At 49.6% G+C, this 16,547-nt stretch overlaps 2 protein-coding genes across 5 annotated transcripts in view; one reads left to right on the forward strand and one right to left on the reverse strand.

Moving 5' to 3' along the window:
- Positions 1–41: 41 nt before the first annotated feature.
- Positions 42–15,908, reverse strand: CHAF1A (chromatin assembly factor 1 subunit A). 2 transcript variants are annotated; one of them, XM_075444471.1, is made up of 15 exons: positions 15,740–15,908; positions 14,959–15,009; positions 13,919–14,742; positions 11,303–11,359; positions 8,919–9,160; positions 8,258–8,318; positions 7,642–7,710; positions 7,027–7,250; positions 6,353–6,521; positions 6,066–6,146; positions 5,891–5,980; positions 5,401–5,662; positions 4,313–4,800; positions 1,961–2,054; positions 42–504 (listed from the first exon to the last, which is right to left on the reverse strand). In XM_075444471.1, exons 2-15 carry the CDS (start codon positions 15,005–15,007, stop codon positions 407–409), a joined length of 2,808 nt encoding a protein of 935 aa, XP_075300586.1. In that variant the 5' UTR covers positions 15,008–15,009; positions 15,740–15,908; the 3' UTR covers positions 42–406. The 2 variants fall into 2 exon arrangements, with proteins under 2 accessions (XP_075300586.1, XP_075300587.1); XM_075444472.1 differs by lacking the exon at positions 15,740–15,908 and adding an exon at positions 15,352–15,467.
- A 397-nt stretch (positions 15,909–16,305) lies between these two features.
- SH3GL1 (SH3 domain containing GRB2 like 1, endophilin A2) overlaps positions 16,306–16,547 on the forward strand; it is a 31,689-nt gene continuing 31,447 nt past the window's right edge. For all 3 annotated transcript variants that reach the window (XM_075444474.1, XM_075444475.1, XM_075444476.1), the window contains exon 1: positions 16,306–16,421. In XM_075444474.1, coding sequence (XP_075300589.1) covers positions 16,377–16,421 — 45 coding nt within the window. In that variant the 5' untranslated portion in view covers positions 16,306–16,376. The remainder of the gene's footprint in view (positions 16,422–16,547) is intronic.

A 16,547-nucleotide genomic window follows, 5' to 3' on the forward strand; every position in this document is an offset into this window, starting at 1 on the left:
AGGATGATACAGATAGCATAAATTCAAATATAATTGTACATCATTTATACCCAAGGCCATGCTGTACAACCTTATGAACAGAGTCATTCCCCCAGTGGCATCACAATAAGCTTATTTCAAAATCCCTCCACTAGTTTTAGAGATAACTTAGATACCTTCCATTACAAAGAAGTATCAAAATTTCAATAATGCTTTATTAAGGACAGATTAATACGCAGCATTTTTTTAAGCTAAAAACTAGGACTAAAACTTTAAGCTTCCATCTGGTCTGAAGCAGAACAAAGTGCTGTCTTCTCTTTACAAGAAATATGGAATACTTTCAAGTATCTTGTTCGAAGATACACAAGGTTTAAAATTTTCTAACTCATTCTACATACATACAGAGAAGTTAGTAGGCATTTAGGTCTCAAACTGTCTTAGGTGGGCTGACCACGCTGGTGTCCTGGTGAGCGGCTCTTGTGCCACTGGATCCTGAAGCTGTTTCAGTAACCACCAACGTAGAATCTGCAAAGGAGAAAATGTGTTGGGTTTGGGTTTTTTTTTTGTTTTGTGGGTTTTTTTTAATTTAATATACTCGTTAATCTAGTAGAATTTGGTTACTATATGCTTCACCTGCCTTAGCTTGTCTGCTCATATCTGTTGCTAGTCTCCTTTTCAATACTATTTAAAAACTGGTTTTAATATTGACTTAACATCAATCCAGAATAAAATCACTTCAACCACAGAAAGGATCTTCATAATCTTTTCAGTGCTTTAGACTCTGGCAGAGCTAAACAAATACAGCTGCATGTGTGTCAACAGAGCCCGGGGAAGGCAAGCTACTGAACAGCATCCCCGTCCTCAGAACACGAGGTGACAAACCTGAAGCAAGGCTTTCATCTCACTGCAGCCTTGTAATAAGCAAAAGCAGCTTAAGATTAACTGCAAAGCTTCTTGTCAAACAGCTGTTACGGAAGGCGAGAGGAGGAATGTAGCACCGGCTGAGACAGAAAGGAGAACCCAGATATGTCTAGAGTGGGTCACTCTATAGAATTTCAGGCTTCGGGAATATGCTCGAGCCCTTATCTGTCAATTCGAGGAGCTGCCCACACAAAAACCCCACTCTCCTTAATTCAGGTTGCACCAGAAGCATTGTGAGAGCAGCAAGAAAGGGCTCGGAGGTTTTGAAAGTGGTTTAGAGGAGCTGAATGCACATCACGTGGTTGGTGCCAAGTCATTGATCTGTATGATCAAGTACGTACGGTTAAAGCCTCGCCGGGATGAAAGGAGCTGCTCCACATCCTCATCCCACTGTTTCCAAAAGGATACACTACAGCAGTGGAGCTTTGAAAGCTCTGTCCCAGTGGACAACTGGGACACAAACACCAGCAACTGCTTAGATTCCAGTGCAAAGCTGCGCAGCGTTGGTCAGAGCCCTGACCTGTCAAACACCCGAGCACCTGGTTATTATTCCCTTCAGCACAGCCAATTCAGCGTGCACCTAAGGCTTCAAGCAGGCAGCAGAGGGGAAGTTACGCTCCAGACCCTGCCAGTCCTGGAAGGGCTCTGAACACCAGTATGCACGCCCCAGAGACCAGCCCTGCTCGGCAACATTCACCACTAGTGAGGGGACCTGCTGATCCTGACCCCCACGTTCACTTTTCTTACCAGAAAAAAAAAAATGGTACCACTGGCAGCCAAACGCTAGGCACAAGCGCTTTGCGCTGTTTACTCAACTGAAGGGAGGAGGGAAGAAAGGGCAAGAGCAGACCATAAAACCCAAAGAAGCATCTATTATAAAACACCAACACCGGAGAAGAACCTAGAATAAAACATCTGCAGAGAAGAGCACAAGGCTTCGTGGAAAATAAGTGACAGAAGAACAGCAACAGGCTTAGCCACACACCGTTCCCACTCCGTCGCACTCTCCCTTGTGGGAAGGAGCATCTGCCAAGAGACTGCTACCAACTGATTTTCCCACCTTTGCCTGGCTGTATATCCACAATCATGCAGTCATCATCTTCCTCATCTTCCTCGGTGTCTGCCTGAAACCCATCCATCTCTGCAGCTTCAGCCTTAAGGAAAAAAAAAAAAAAAAAGGTACGAGCTGTGTATCAGCAAGCCGGCGGTGCTAAGGGGAGAGACCAAGCCGTGCTGTGAAGGACCGCAGCGGGCGCTTCTCAGCGCAGTCTCATCACCTGGGCACGTTTGTAGGGAAGAAAAATCAACTACCCCCAGCTTCAGCAGACACTGACTTTTGATCAAAGACCTCGACTGCAACGGCACCGCAGGAAGGATGCTGAGCTGCTGCTCCAAGATGTTTTGCTGTGACACAATGCGATGAACAGCCTACGCATCGAAAAGCCTTAATTGAAATCTGACTCAGTTTTGTTGGTTTTTTGGAAGGGAAATCTCTCCCCGCTCTGCTGATTATTTTGGATGCTTTCTTCCTTCTGGAGATGGAAAAGGACTTTTGCTTGTCAAGTCTGAAGCCCGTTCTTCCCCAAACTCCTCCTCATCTTTGCCAATTAGCTTTTCTGCAGGGAGGGGTGACAGTTCATCCCTTGGTGACCCTATTTGCTGCCACAAGAGTAGCACAAACGACTCACTTTGAATCAAGAAAAATAATAAAAGGAGTGATACAAACTGAAGTTGCCCAGCATTGAACAGCTGCAAGTGTTTTTTTGGGTTTTTTTTTCCCCCCCTCAACTGAAACTGTGGAATGAAAATCTCAGACCTAGAACCTGGTCCCCACCCCCTACAAGCTGTTCCACGAGAAATTATAAAATTTACATCCTTCCTTAAAGTCACAGTTGTCAGGTTAAGTATTCCCCTCCTACACGCGTGCAGGTACTGCTTTGATACCGAGTTCTTCTCTCTCCACAGCTTATCTAAGAGCACCTTTACCTGCACGAGCCTTGGCATGAGCTTCGTGGCACAGTAACACGTGCCAGGGGTGGAGAACCTGGCAGCCTTGACCTGCCAGTTGTTCCTGGGCTCTCCCCGAGCTCCAGCCTCGCTCGACAGGACGGATGGGATCTCAGTACCTGAGCAGCGCTGATTTAGACGTCAGGCATGAAAGGCTTTCAGGGCGCTGACACCCTTGCGCCGAGCTCCACTGTGCCGCACCTCCCAAGGGCAGCTTTAAGAGGCTTTCGAGAGCTTTGAAGAAATCAGGCTGGTGATGTCGTTCTACTCAAAGCCTTTGTTTCGCTATTTCTGCTCAAGTAGTCGGTTATAAGCAGAATTTCCAGTGGGTGCCAAGCAGAGATTTTTTATCTCTGCCTTGATGTAGTGTATAATCAAAAACACAAGCAGATGGAGTTCGGGGGCTGAACAGCTTCTCACAAGTCTCTGATCCCTATCAATACTTGAATGCAGAGCTTTTTCAGTAGACAAGCCAAAGAAGCCAAGAATAAAGTGGGAAGAAAAAACACTAAAAGCCTTGTCGGTGGCTTCTTTCCTCACCCCCTTGTCCACAGGGAACGAGGCATAAATCCACTGACAGTGCAAACCCTGTCCTACCTGTAGGTTTGGAGGCAAACGGCTGCTAACACCCAGCTTCAGGACCTGAAGCCTCACTGCCTTAAACGCACGACAGAGGATCACACAGCTAAAGCAACGATCACATACTTTTCAGTCATCCTTTCGGGTGATTAAGCTCTTAAAACTACCTGTGGTTGCCCTGAAAAGCAGAAGCAAATGACAGGAAGACCACAACAAAGCTGAGAGCTGGAGTAGCAACTCCTCCAAATCCATCTCATTTCGTTCCTATGAATTATTATATTTTTAAACCAGCTCTTGAAATTCAGCTTTATTTATGACAGCATAAGCCAGAGACTTTACAGACTATTATGGGTTGAGTTGCAGCACTTAGGAACCACATTTAATCAGTACACATGCAACTGATGTAAGTCCCCAGCTCCGGCTATACATCTGGCAGCCATACACACACATAAAAACCTGCATACAAATTATCTACAGCTGTAAAACCAAGGCCAAGCAGACACTCAGAAACTATTCACAGCTTGGATGCAATCACTGCCAAATAGCAGAAAATGGAAGAACAGCAGGGGAGCAACATTTCAAATGGAACAGACAGTCCAAGCTAGAGAGGCACAAAAGAACCCCACCTCTTTCGAGTCACATAATTTCACTCCTTTCCCCACAAAAAGACCCTTTTTGAATGAAGATCTGTAGCTTCCTATTTTGACTCTGCTTACGGCAGATCTAGGCCCATCTGGGAGGCGCACCAGGCCGCCCGCCTACCGAAGACGCACAGCTACGTCCCCGTCGTTCTTTACTGGGGAAGAACACCGCAACGGCAACTCACCTGTCCCGCATCCCGAGGCCTTTTCATGAATTTCGTGATGGACATGCTTCCGGTGGGCTTCCTCTTCACCGACATGGGGGTGGTCTGCAGGGCCACCGCGCTTGGCACACCGCCACCCTCCTCCTTCCCTGAAGAAGGGACTTGTGTGACATAGTTCCACTGACAAGGGACGGGGAGATGCTCTTGATCAAAACTCTTCAGCACCTCCGAGTGGACGTACCAGCACATCCGATATTCGGGTCTCTTCTCGTACACCGAGTTCTCAGAAATGATTCGCTTTAGCCTGGCTTTGGAAGGGACACCGCTGTCCTCGCCAACAGGCGTCTGCGGCCGGGAGGCGTGCGGGCTGGCGGGGCTCGTGTCGCTACAGTCGGCGGCTGCAGTCACGTCACTGAACAGTCCTTGCCGGCAGCACTCCTGGAATTCCTGGATGATCACTTTGCTCCCGTTCACGTTGCCATGCAGCAGTGGCAGGAGCTGGCCAAGGACTGTGGAGAAGAAAGGTTGCGGGGAAGAACCATTTAAAGGTTGAGAAAAGCCAGGCTGACACAACCGAGCAGTACACACGCTCCAGCAGGACAACAAACAGGCTGAGATCAGTTTTAGATGCAGGATTGTAACAGGAGATAAATTCGATGTAGAAAAGTCACCCCAAATTGTAAAGACCCCCTGAAGGAGAGCATCAACCCCTGTTCTAGCCTTTACGTGCATTATTCACACCCCTGTGTTAATCACACACGGGCGATACTCGGTACTGAAACCTGTCACACAAACTACACCCTCTTCCCCTGAGCAACAAACAGGTCAATGGGCTCGAGCACTTCAAGTGAGCAGTCCTAAATCTGCGTCTACTGAAGCCTTGCTGGCTTTGTTTCCTAGATGATCTAGAGCGAGAGTTTTTGCAGAGCATAACCAAGGCCATACTGGACACAATACTGGAAAACTCCTTTCTAAGAACTCTCACAGAGATTCCTCCGATTTCAGACTTGTCATAAACAAGTCATTCTGAATTTGACAGAATACAAAAACCTATTAGCTCCAGAGTACAACAGTGTGTAAGTACAACTATTTAGCTGTTCAGGTCTTACTTTGCTGATCTTTTGCTCTTTTTTTACTACATTTCTGTATCTGCTGTTCTTCCTCTGCAACAGGCGACTCCAGGACACACGCTGTGAACTGCTGGAGAACCTTTAGGTCTGCGTTTGCGCCGCTGTCATTTTCTGCACTTTCCCAGACACAGCCAATTTTCACAGGCTGTAGAACATGGAACCTCTTCCCCTTGGCCAACAGCTCGTCCCACTCCTTTGCTTTCAGCTTCTGACGAACCTTCTGATTCTCCGGATCGCACTCCTAAAGCCACAGGCGAGAAACAACTCGATAAATCCATTCCAGGAGAAACAAAAGCTTTTTAAACCCAGCTTTTTACTGTGTTCCCCGAGCTACAGAAGTCTGCTCCCGAACCGTGCAGATCTGAGACGAGTCACGTCGCTGCCAAGACTACGCGCGTGCCTCCTCTGCCAATATTACAGGATTCATTGCAAACAGAGACAGAAATCCAGTGACACCCAGTTCACTTACTTCTGTCACTCCTTCATCTTCAGATAGGTACCCATGGGGTACAAAAAACCCATCGTCATCATCTTCATCCTCTCCCTCCTCTTCATCATCCTAAAAATAAACTCTGCTTATTAGAAATCACACTGACAAGTGCAGTTGGTTCAGAAAGCTGTTTCTCAGCACGCAGAATTCTTACCCCTTCACTATGGGAGAGACTTTCTCCGGGCTCCTCCTCTTCCCATTCTTCATCACTATCTACTTCATAGTCCAGTAGTTTCTAGAAGAAACGCCAACATGCCATTTCTGTAAATAACTTGAAAGCACGACGCCAGACCCATTCAGGGTTTCAAAACTCAGCAGCAAGAGGGAAGAAGCAAGTGGGTCAGAAATCCCAGAGAACAAGTGAACTTGGCCAACCGCACATTCACTCCACAAGCACAAAGAAAGCAGAGAATCCAACTACACTGCCCGGGAGGTGCTTACACTGTCCTTTGACCAAGGGTTCCTGGGACGGATCATAGTGGTTTTCTTGTTCCATGTGCCCCAGTACGCAGGACGGTGATTCTCGCAGAACTGCAGAAGTTTCATTCTACCAAACTTCCCCCTTTCAGGAACAGCATCTGTTTTGCAGTTATCCACAACCACCACGTCACTGTTAAAACAAGAGACATCTTCAGGACTTGCAGGACACATCCCTGCTGCTCAGGAAAACATCTTACAGAAAGCTCCAGCTCAGCCACAAACCCAAAGCTCAAGCTCCTTAGAACCGGCTCTCCCAATTCTTCTGCAAGAAGATGAGCTCCAGACAAGCCACCTCCCTCCTTAACACCACCTCTGTTTTAGCTATCAGCAGATTTACTTTTTAAAACTATCAAAGACAAACACCACTAAGGGCTAATGGTGCCCAGTGCTGAAAGGCAGCTGCCTGAAGCACACGATTTCCTGCAGGGAAGGATTTGAGAACCATCTCATGATGTGAAGGAAATCTACATCGTAATGTGCTGCTCCCTGGGGAAACAACTCTCATCCAAAATAAATATTCAAAGACAAGCTCCATCTTTCCATCATTGCCAATATTAGAATAAACCTCAACAGCATTCTGCAGCTCATTATCTAAACAAAAAAAAGTGAAGAAAACCCCCGAAACACAGACTAACCTGTTTACTATGTCGGCACTGTTCCTGACAAAAGTAGGTCCAGTTTTACGTGGTTTACGACACTTTAGATCCCTCAAGAAAGAGACGTCACTGTTCTGTGCACGCAGGAGCTTATCCAGCTGTTCTAAGAAGTCTGGGTCCAGGGCAATACGACAGAGGGGAGCTAAGACCATGTTCTCCTTAATTTCAAAAGGAGCAAACTTTCCACAAGAGCCAGCAAGAATCTGAAACATTAAGCGAGGATCGTTAGGGTCTGAACACCTGAGAAACTGCAGCACCGACACACTCGGCACAAGGCACTGAGGTTTGAGTGAAGGTTTAGGTTAAGCCCTTCCTATCTAGAGACCAACAGATCTTCACAAGGGAGTCTTGGGCTTTACAGCCAATGCAGAAGAAGACAGAGCTGAGATTTTTACTACAGCAACTACAAACTTCCGTAGTCTCTGCTCTGGTCACAGACTTTTTTCCAAATCCTTTACAGTTCTGAAATCAGGAAGAAATACTAATGCTTTGTCCACCTAAGGAGCTCTAATGGACAGATGAGAAGGAAAGCGGTGTCTTGGTTAGAAGACAACTTATGACAGAGCAGCAAAACACAGGAAAGCAATACCTCACCTTCGGGGCTTGTGGAGTCTTTGGTTTCTGGAAGAACCTCGTAATTTCTGCTTTCTGTGCATTAATACGCTGAAATCAGAATTAAAATGCAAATTACAAACACAAAGGTAGGACAAGGCCTTATCATTCAAGGTGAGCTCATGCATGACCCAACTTCAAATCTAGTGAGGCATAAAGCAAAGTTCAGTCATTCACCAGCTCCCACAACCGAACAAAAACCCGATTGTCTTCTCTAACACAGCTATGGGGATTCCACTGTCCTTGCCAAGACAAAGCAGAGAGTTCACTCCGTCGCATTGAAAAAACAAACGCAGAAAAGACTTCTAACAGCTGAACGCAAAGACACCGACACGCACGGAACTGACAGACGAGAAACCTGCAGGGTGTAACTGGTGGAGCAGCACCCCCAGGTCAGCCTGGGCTGGCTGCTCCCCGGATGGAGCTGCTCCCTCCCAAGGGGCACCGAGGCAGGGCACACGCTGCCCTGGAGAACCACAGGAGCTGCACGGGCCCTGCTGCGAGCGGCTCAGCCGCCGTCGGCAGGGTGCCAGGGAGCCCATTAACATCATTTCACCGTAGCAGAAGAATCTAGAGACAAGCTAGAGAAAGCATTTACCTTTTCTTCTTCTCTTAACCGTTTCTCCTCTTCTTTCTTTCTCTTCTCCTCAAGTTTTGCCCTTTAAGATAAAGTTCATTTTAATGGTCACAAATCATGACGTGTTTACTTGCACTGAGGACGAGGTGAGAAGCCTCAGACCTTGACTAAGCCCCCACCACGTGAGGCAAGAAGATAATCTATTAATTCAGTCAAGGGCCATACTCGGTTAAGCGTACAAAAGACTCTCTTCATTCCTTCGAGAGCAAATATTGACCTGTTTTAGCCACAAAATAGCTAAGCTGCTCCAAGATTCCCTCAATACTAGGAAGGGGTATTTATGGTATTATCAAGTTACAAGCAACTTCCTCAACAGACAGGGCACCAGTGCCAGCAAACTGCAAAAGTACAGGCGAGACTGGCCACGAAGGGAAAGCTCAGCCGAGCATGACAGCTCTTTTCAGCCATTTCACACCAGCAGCCCAGGTCAGCCTGAAAGCACAAAGTACTGCTGAGACTGCGCTCTGGTGTAGACAGGCTTTGAAGCATTTAAAATATATCCTGTGACAGAGAGGCAGGTGCTGTTTGACCAGTACAGCCTCAAGAAGGCACAGTTGAGTATGGAAAGGTGCTCACACCATTACACGTTACTCTCCAGGACCCACAGAACCAAACCACTTACTCTAAAGCTTCCTGCCTCTCCTTGCGTTTCTCCTCCTTCACTCGCAGCTTCTCCGCTTTCTCCTTTTCTTCTTTTTCCTTCTTTTCTCTCCTTTCTTTCTCTTTCAACTCTTTCTCCTCTTCTTTCTTCTTCTTTGCCTCCTCCTTGGCTCGCTCCTTTGCAGCTTTCGCTTCTTCTTTCAGCCTTCCCTTTTCCTCCCTTTCTGCTTGCAGCTTCTGCAGCTTGTCTGCGCGCTCCTGATCCTGGGTCAGAAACAAGCCGTTAAGCGAGCTGCCTGTCTGTGCACAGCAAGAGCTGCTGGCCTAAAAACTGGAGCACAAGGACTTCATTGCTTCATCCGAGATGCTCGAGTAAAGCCTTGCACCCGTGCAGCGCCTGACCTGCTGTTTCCAGCTCTCACAGGACTCTGGGTCATTAACCTCAGCTACCTGTTGAACTACCTTGTCCTGGCTCTCCGAGGGCACTCATTGTTCAATTTCTCGTAATAAATGGAGGCGTTTTCATTTTCTAAGCATCAAGGAAAGCTTTGTATTCTGCTTGTTTTATACTTGAGTCATCTTCATTAGCAATGTCGTGTTATGGTAAATCATGTGGGAATTTTAAAAAATTATTTTTTAATTTAAGATAAGATTTCAGATTGTTTCCAAAATATGTGCTTTGGAAATACATACCTCATGAGCTAAGCTTTCACACTTTTCTATCAATGCAGGGCTACCACGGCGTAAGTTTGAAAAGCAAGTTTCACCCGATTTTGCATTATAAACCCATAAGCGTTTTCTGACAACGTTTTTCACCATCTCAGGCAGTAACGCGAGTCTCCAAACTGGATTGTGCTGCTGCTTTGTAAGGCCTGGAGCTCACAAAAAAGTTGTCACTTGTTTTAGTCCATGCTATACAATCAGACACCACTGGGCACTCTAAGCTTATTTAAGGGGCACTATGGGAGTAACGAAGGGAAGATGACACGGAAAGCGTTGCTGTCGACAGCATTTCCTCCCAAGGCAACTGAAATTCTCATTACGGGTCTACTGATCCATAAAGGAGAGTGTGGAATGCTTACAAAAAAATAGGTAAAAGATCGCTCCCCTGAGTTGTAGACATTGGTGACTTCACCAGGAAACCAGGGTATGTCTGCGCTCAGACACACAAATACCCTCACTGTGTATTTTCAGTTTTGTTTTATTTATTTCACATCTCTTCTTGGCAGCGTCAAGACTTACTGAACAGTGTCACAATGTACAAATCACTGCAGAAGGCAACCAGCATACAAAATGGTGCCAATGGTAAAAAAAACAAACACAAAACCCCTTAATATTGTCAGAACTGAGTCATGGTAACCAGTGAAAATCTACCAGGTAGTTTGGAAAGTGGTGTGAAGCTAACAGCAAGACTGGTGGGTCCATTTAATTTTTAGCATAATAAAGCTTCCATTCTCATCTCTCCCTCACATTACTGCTATTTTTAACATACATATAGGATGGAAGAACACAACAGACTGGACTTCTACATGGGGCACTGTAAAAAGCAAGCATCTCAGGAGCAGGCTCGACCACACACAGCTTATAGAAAACACACCGTGGTCCCCTACCAACTTTATGAACTAGCTACTAAGAAACACAGTAAGAATTCACAAGCACAGGCCTTCCCCACGGCAGCTAAAACAGCACCCACTTTTCCAGCAGGCAAAGCCCTCTCCTGAAGCACTGATTGTTCAGGAACTCCACACGAGCCATCCGCCTCCTTTATATTTAGGATTTTATGACTGAAAGCAGAATGGACAGCAAAATTATCGCGCCGCCGTTTTGTCACGGGACAGAGTTTGCTGACTAGCTGCAGCCAAGCGAGCCGAGCCCGGAGCTTGAGCGTTTCCAGCAGTGACATCCAACAGGTTCTTCAGCAAGCCGTAAACACCGCGGCCCATTCGCCTCGCTTATTAACGCAGAACAGACCCTACGGTTTGTGGCTTAAAAAGGGGGAAGGGTGAGAACGACGAAGCAAGAACCAGCCTCAAACAGCAGGCTCTAAGATTTCCCTTGGACCTGTCCACTTAGCAGGCTGCACCTACCCTCTCAGGAAGGGTTTGAAAAAATTCTGGGAAGCATTTTGACAAGCAGTCAGCAACATTCACAGTTTCTTAATCTCGTCGCAAAGTGCAGGAAAATGCAGTGCAGGCCACCCACACTTCATTACGTATGCATTAAGGAGCTCTGGAACGAGCCAAGTACTTTAACTGCATGCATTAAGATCCTTCCATATTCATCAGTGAGGAAAACCAGGAAAAGAGATGCTCTGAGTGGACTAAGACGAGAACGCAATGGGCTTTGCTTACTATTCAGTGCAAAAGCAGAGCAGGTTAACTTTCTAGGTCAGTGAAAATGCCTTACTCTTTGCAATCTCAGCTTCTCCTTCTCCGCCGAACTTTTGTGGGATTTCTGAGATACCTGGAATTACAAAATGCAAGTTTTAGAGATCCACATCATCCCCTTCCCACGAGGCACTAGAACTCCTACTAAAAGAACAGCAAGCTTCGTCCGAATTATCTTGACGTTGTTCTTGCAGATTAGTACATCCAGCAACACCAGCATTCCTTCAGCAGAGGATGTAAGAACACAGTTCAAGCATACCTAATCTCACTGATCTACATTTAAGTCAGAATATATCTAAACGCTTCAGATTACATCAAGTCCTCGTGTTACTAAGTTTTGCATAAACAAATCCCTCTGGCCTGCTCGGTTCGAAAGTATCATTTGCAAGGGAATATCGTGTGCAGAAAAACAAACAGAAGCTAGAGCTGCTCCAAATCACAAGAGCGCAACAGAGAACATTTAATTATGGCAAAGTCACTTCCATCAAGTTAAACTTTTTGGGTTTTGCATCCTACCACTTACTCTTGCTAAGATATTTAACTATAACTTCCCGATACAGGGACTATTATCCATATTTAATGCTGTTTCTTCTTGTAATTGCAGCCCTCTCGCTCTTCCACTAGCACCAGCGCACCAACCCTAAGTTCCCAACAGCTCACACTTCTCATTTCTCTTAAAGCTGTTATTTATAGGGGGGACAAAAGGTATTTTAAGAGCATTGTTTATAAACTGGTCAAAGACTTCATTTGCCAATATTTCAGCATACCGTGGCTTGGTTTCTTGTATCCCCCTCTTCCTTCTCCTGCCATTCGCAGCGTAAGGCACCCTGTGATTAACAGGCTACTACAGACCAACTCCTTTATTTTCTGTACTTGTGGACCTCGAAGTTTACACAGTGCAAAGCTGCGTCAGGAGATTCTGTACTTATCTGACACAAAACAAGAGTTCTTTCACCTGGGAGCTTTAGTTTACCTGAGCTGTTTCCACCTGGGAGAACAAATACAGGCTGCAGACGTCCCCTCCTGGCAAGCAGCACGAGAGCTGTTCCAGCCTCACTTCACGCCATAGGAAACCAGTAACTTGCCTGCATTACATCAGGACTCAAGTACTCCTTTTCTGTTTGTTCTGCCACAATGGAAATATTTCACATCTGCTGGAGTTTATGTATTTATTTTAGAGATGAAAGATTCTGAGTCTTAACAGTGTAAGAGTTTATCATTTTTCTCGATAAGCACACAGTAGAAGACACGGAAGAGCTGTCGCATCGTGAGGTCCAAGCCCCAGCTACTTCATCCATACCTCCTCCACGCCAGTGAGGTTTTTCCTCACCTGTGGGACAGTTTCTCCTTAAACCCCCGGGGGAGAATTGTTTAAAAAGCTTTCTTAAAAGGCTCAGGATGACATAGGCAGGAAGGCTACCTGCTGCTTCACACTCATGTACCCAAGCCACAGACTCAGTTCCCCACCTCTGGCAGCACAGCATCAACCCACCCCTCAACACCTTCCTCGTCTTCCCCTCTAACAATGTATTTGAGCAGAAGACGTACACCGGTCAGAGTCCAGCCTGACGGTAGGTGCGGCTCAGCTACAGCACCCAAGCACATTCATCAGGGCTGTTCTGCTTCACCATGGGTGACTGTGCCCCCCCGAGAAACCCCCACGTCACACCTCTGCTCGTCTCTTCCCCAAAGCGGTTGAGGAGAGCAGGCACTTGAGCCACGTGGATGTTTCAGCCACCTGCACAGGTACCATTGTCCTTTGAATCTTCCCCTTCGCTACAGCACCAAAAGTCACAATGGTTTGGGGTCGATTCCTGGAGCAGAGCTACCAAACTGGAACCAAGATCACAATAAATCAGCTCATATAGAGCTAACACTGAGGTGTTCCCTCCTGCGCTCCAGCCTTCGCTGCCCAGCAGCCTCACACGTGCCTGGGAGCGCGGCACGTGCGGCAGCTTCTCCCTGAAGCAGGTCCCCGCGCTCGACAGCGCGCCCGTAACAAGACGGCTGGGAGCACAATCTCTGTACACCCAGTTCAGGGAGACAGAGCCTCATCCAACTCGTCCTCCATCCTCACACTCCGATCTGCAGTTCCACCAATACACCGTAGTTACAACTTAAAAGCGTTTTCTATGCCATAGCTGCAGAATTCAGAGCTGGAAAAGTGTCTGCACTGACCGGTACCTGGATAATGTCCTCTCACAGTAATCAGAGCAGCTTCATCAGAGGTACAACAGAGGTTGTAAAACATCACCCAATGGACATAACTGCTCTGGGATCCTGTCCTTCACCCAGCTACCAAAATGCTACGTCCCAGGGCACGCATTGCAAGAGCAGTTCATAAAACAAAGTCTAAAAAGAACCTGTAACAGAGTGTAACGTTACATTCACACAATGCGTATACCCCAGCAGCTCAAACCCAGGCAAGATTCAAATTCTTTAGCTACAGGATTTAAAGGACGATTCAAAAGGGCGATAATTGTTATGTTATTAATAAACCAACACCACCTTTCACACACTTCTCACGATCTTTGTGAGTATCCTATTCATCCTTTTCATTACAAGCACAGGAAACCATACAACCTACCTGCAATGCAACAGCTTTTAAAAAAACAACCCAAGAAAAGAGACCAACCTTCCTAACCGGCGTTGAGGCAGCTAAGGGACTAGTACTTCTCTTTGTCTCTGCAGCAGGCTGCGCCTCAGGCGAGCTCACAGAGCGAGAGCTTAGCGAGGAATTGGTAAGTCCAGAGTCTCCTTCGTGAGACGATTCCATGGTCTCATTTTCCGACATGACGCTTCCATCCAGAGAAGCGACTCGGGGAGATTTCGCAGTCATAATGTCCTCCAGGAGCACTACAGGCATCTTCCCCTCAAAGATGACGTCCTTCAGTTCGCTCTGGCTTCCCTTCGTGTTTTCCAGGTTGCTATGCTCCGTTAACCCGGAGCACAACTGGATTCCATCTACCAGATCTTCATCTTTACTCGCTACCGCTTCACACAGCGCATCAGTCTCCATCGAATCATCCGTTTGATTACTCTGAGCTGAACGCAAGCAGCTCAACTGGTTTAGCTCTTTTCCTAACGTGCCATTAGTTACAGCTACAGACGAAGACGCTCTTGAATCAAAATCGTTCTTGTCTACGCCCTCACTCAGTCTATGGTCAGAGTCCTTTACCAGATCAATAACAATTACAGTTTCATTTGTGTTATCTTTTGTATTTTTCTGTATAAAGTGGTCTAATGGACCCTTTCTGTTAACGAGTTTCGGAGAAAAATTCACATCTGCATCCAGCTGGCAGTCGTTCTCCATGTTGTCCAGCGATGCATGCGACGCGTCCAGGGAGGAATCCTTACTCGGACCAAAACCACTCTGTGAGCTCTTGACTTTTTTGACTTCTGAATCCGCATCGTACTTCTCCTTCGGGACAGGATTCAAGCGTTTGAAGGGCAACCGAGCTGAAACAACAATGTTTCATTGTTTTAGTCACCTCGTACAAATCACTGGGGGGAAGAACCAAATAGCGGGGCATTTAATTACTTCTCAAGCACAAGGATCGAAACAGATTAGGCCCTTGAGGCCGGTTTATCACAGCAAAGCCGACCTATTTCACGCAACCAGGCCGGACGCTGACCCAGCGCTCTCAGGGCGACAGAGGCTCCCTCTCGTCTTACCTTGCACGAGCTTCCGCGCAGGAACAGCCGCTTTGTCTCTGCACTCCATGGCTGCGAGGGGAAAAACAAATAACAAATAAACTCCCGTGACATGGTCCCGGTGAGCGGCCCGCTTCGCCCCGGGGAGAGACTGCACAAAGGGGCCAGGGCCAGGCCCTCCCCCGGCTGAGGGGCTCCCGGCACCCGCCGGACACCGGCCCCCCGCGCCAAGGGAGGGGAGTTCGGGCACGAAGGAGGCGACGGGCCCGGTCGGGGCCTGGTTCCGGGGCGCGGCGGCTCCCGGGGCCTCCTTTGTTACCCCGGGAAGGCCCCCCACGCACCCCGCAGCCCGGAAACACAGCGCGTCCCGGGCCCGCCGCGCCCCCGGCTCGGCCCCACCCGGCTCGACCCTACCTGTCACGGCGGCGGCCGCGGCTCGGGCCGCTCCTCGGGCGGCGGCGGCCTGGCCTGGCCTGGCCTGGCCTGACCTGACCTGACCCGGCCCGGCCCGTCCGGTCCCGCCCCGGGGGCTCCCGCTCGTATTTGGCGGGAGCCGGGGCGACCCCGCGCCTCACCGCGCTGATAGGCGGAGCGCGCCCCACGTGACCCGCCCTTCCGCCCGCCCCGCCCGCGTCTCGCGAGGAGGGTGGGAAGGAGGCTCGGCGCCCTGCCTCGCTGCTGCCTCCCGACTGGCTAGTGAGGCGACCGTCGCTGACTGGCGGCGGCGGCTGTCAGTCAGACCCGCTGGAGGCACCGATTGGGTAGCTGGGTGAGGGCCGGCGGGGTGCCGCTGGGTTCTTACGCCTGGGCTCGAGGCCCGCCTGCTCGCTGGGCGGGAGCCGGGACAGCGGCGGTGCGGTCCCGGGGCCGTCTCCGGAGAGGTCGGGGCAGCCGTTCCCCGGTTACCGGGCGGAGCGGCGGAGCCGCCCACCGCGCTGCGCCACTCAGGGGCCCGAACCAGGGCGCGAAATGGCGGCGGCGCCGACAGCCAATGAGCGACCGCCGGCGGGTCGCGCAGGCGCAGACGGCTGCCGCTGGGCATTCTGGGAGTTGCAGTTGGCAGCGGCGCGGCCTCCCTCGCTCCCTCCCCGGTGTCGGCTGCTGCGGGGCGGACGCCAGCTTGCAGGAGAACGCTGCGGCAGAGCGACGGGACCCGGCAGGACCTCCCTCCCCCGCTGTCGCGACAGACCCGTATCCCCGCCCCGCGGCTCAGTCGCAACGCGAGGCTTCGCCTCCCCGCCGCCAGGGGGCGAGAGGGCACCACGTGGCGGAGAAAGCGGCGCTCCGGCCGGCGCCAGGGCGTTTCTCGGTGGTGGCGGGCGCGGCGCTCCGCCGGGCCGGCAGGGGGCGGGGCGCGGCGGGGCGGGCTCTCCCGGGCGGAAGCGGCGGCCGGGCCGGGCTCCAGCGCGCCGAGGCCCGGCGGAGGCGGCGGCGGCATCATGTCGGTGGCGGGGCTGAAGAAGCAGTTCTACAAGGCGAGCCAGGTGAGGCACCGACAGCCCCTCCCCACCCCGCCGCGGCTCTGGGGGCGGCTGGGCTCCCCTCACCGGCGTCCGGTGCTCCGCCTCCGCGGTCCCCGTTCCGCTGCCGCCTGGCTCGGGGGGTGCCCC

Source organism: Opisthocomus hoazin, chromosome 27, assembly GCF_030867145.1.
Source record: "Opisthocomus hoazin isolate bOpiHoa1 chromosome 27, bOpiHoa1.hap1, whole genome shotgun sequence".
NCBI classification, from domain to species: Eukaryota; Metazoa; Chordata; class Aves; order Opisthocomiformes; family Opisthocomidae; genus Opisthocomus; species Opisthocomus hoazin.

What these genes read in the sequence shown, in the direction of transcription:
- CHAF1A (XM_075444471.1), bottom strand. Translation starts at nt 15,007, where the DNA reads ATGGAGTGCAGAGACAAAGCGGCTGTTCCTGCGCGGAAGCTCGTGCAA. An exon ending in GAGAGGCAGGAAGCTTTAGA is followed by an intron (nt 8,319 to 8,918) that starts GTAAGTGGTTTG and finishes TTTATCTTAAAG; the next exon opens with GGCAAAACTTGAGGAGAAGA. An exon ending in AAGAGCAAAAGATCAGCAAA is followed by an intron (nt 4,801 to 5,400) that starts GTAAGACCTGAA and finishes TCTTCTCCACAG; the next exon opens with TCCTTGGCCAGCTCCTGCCA.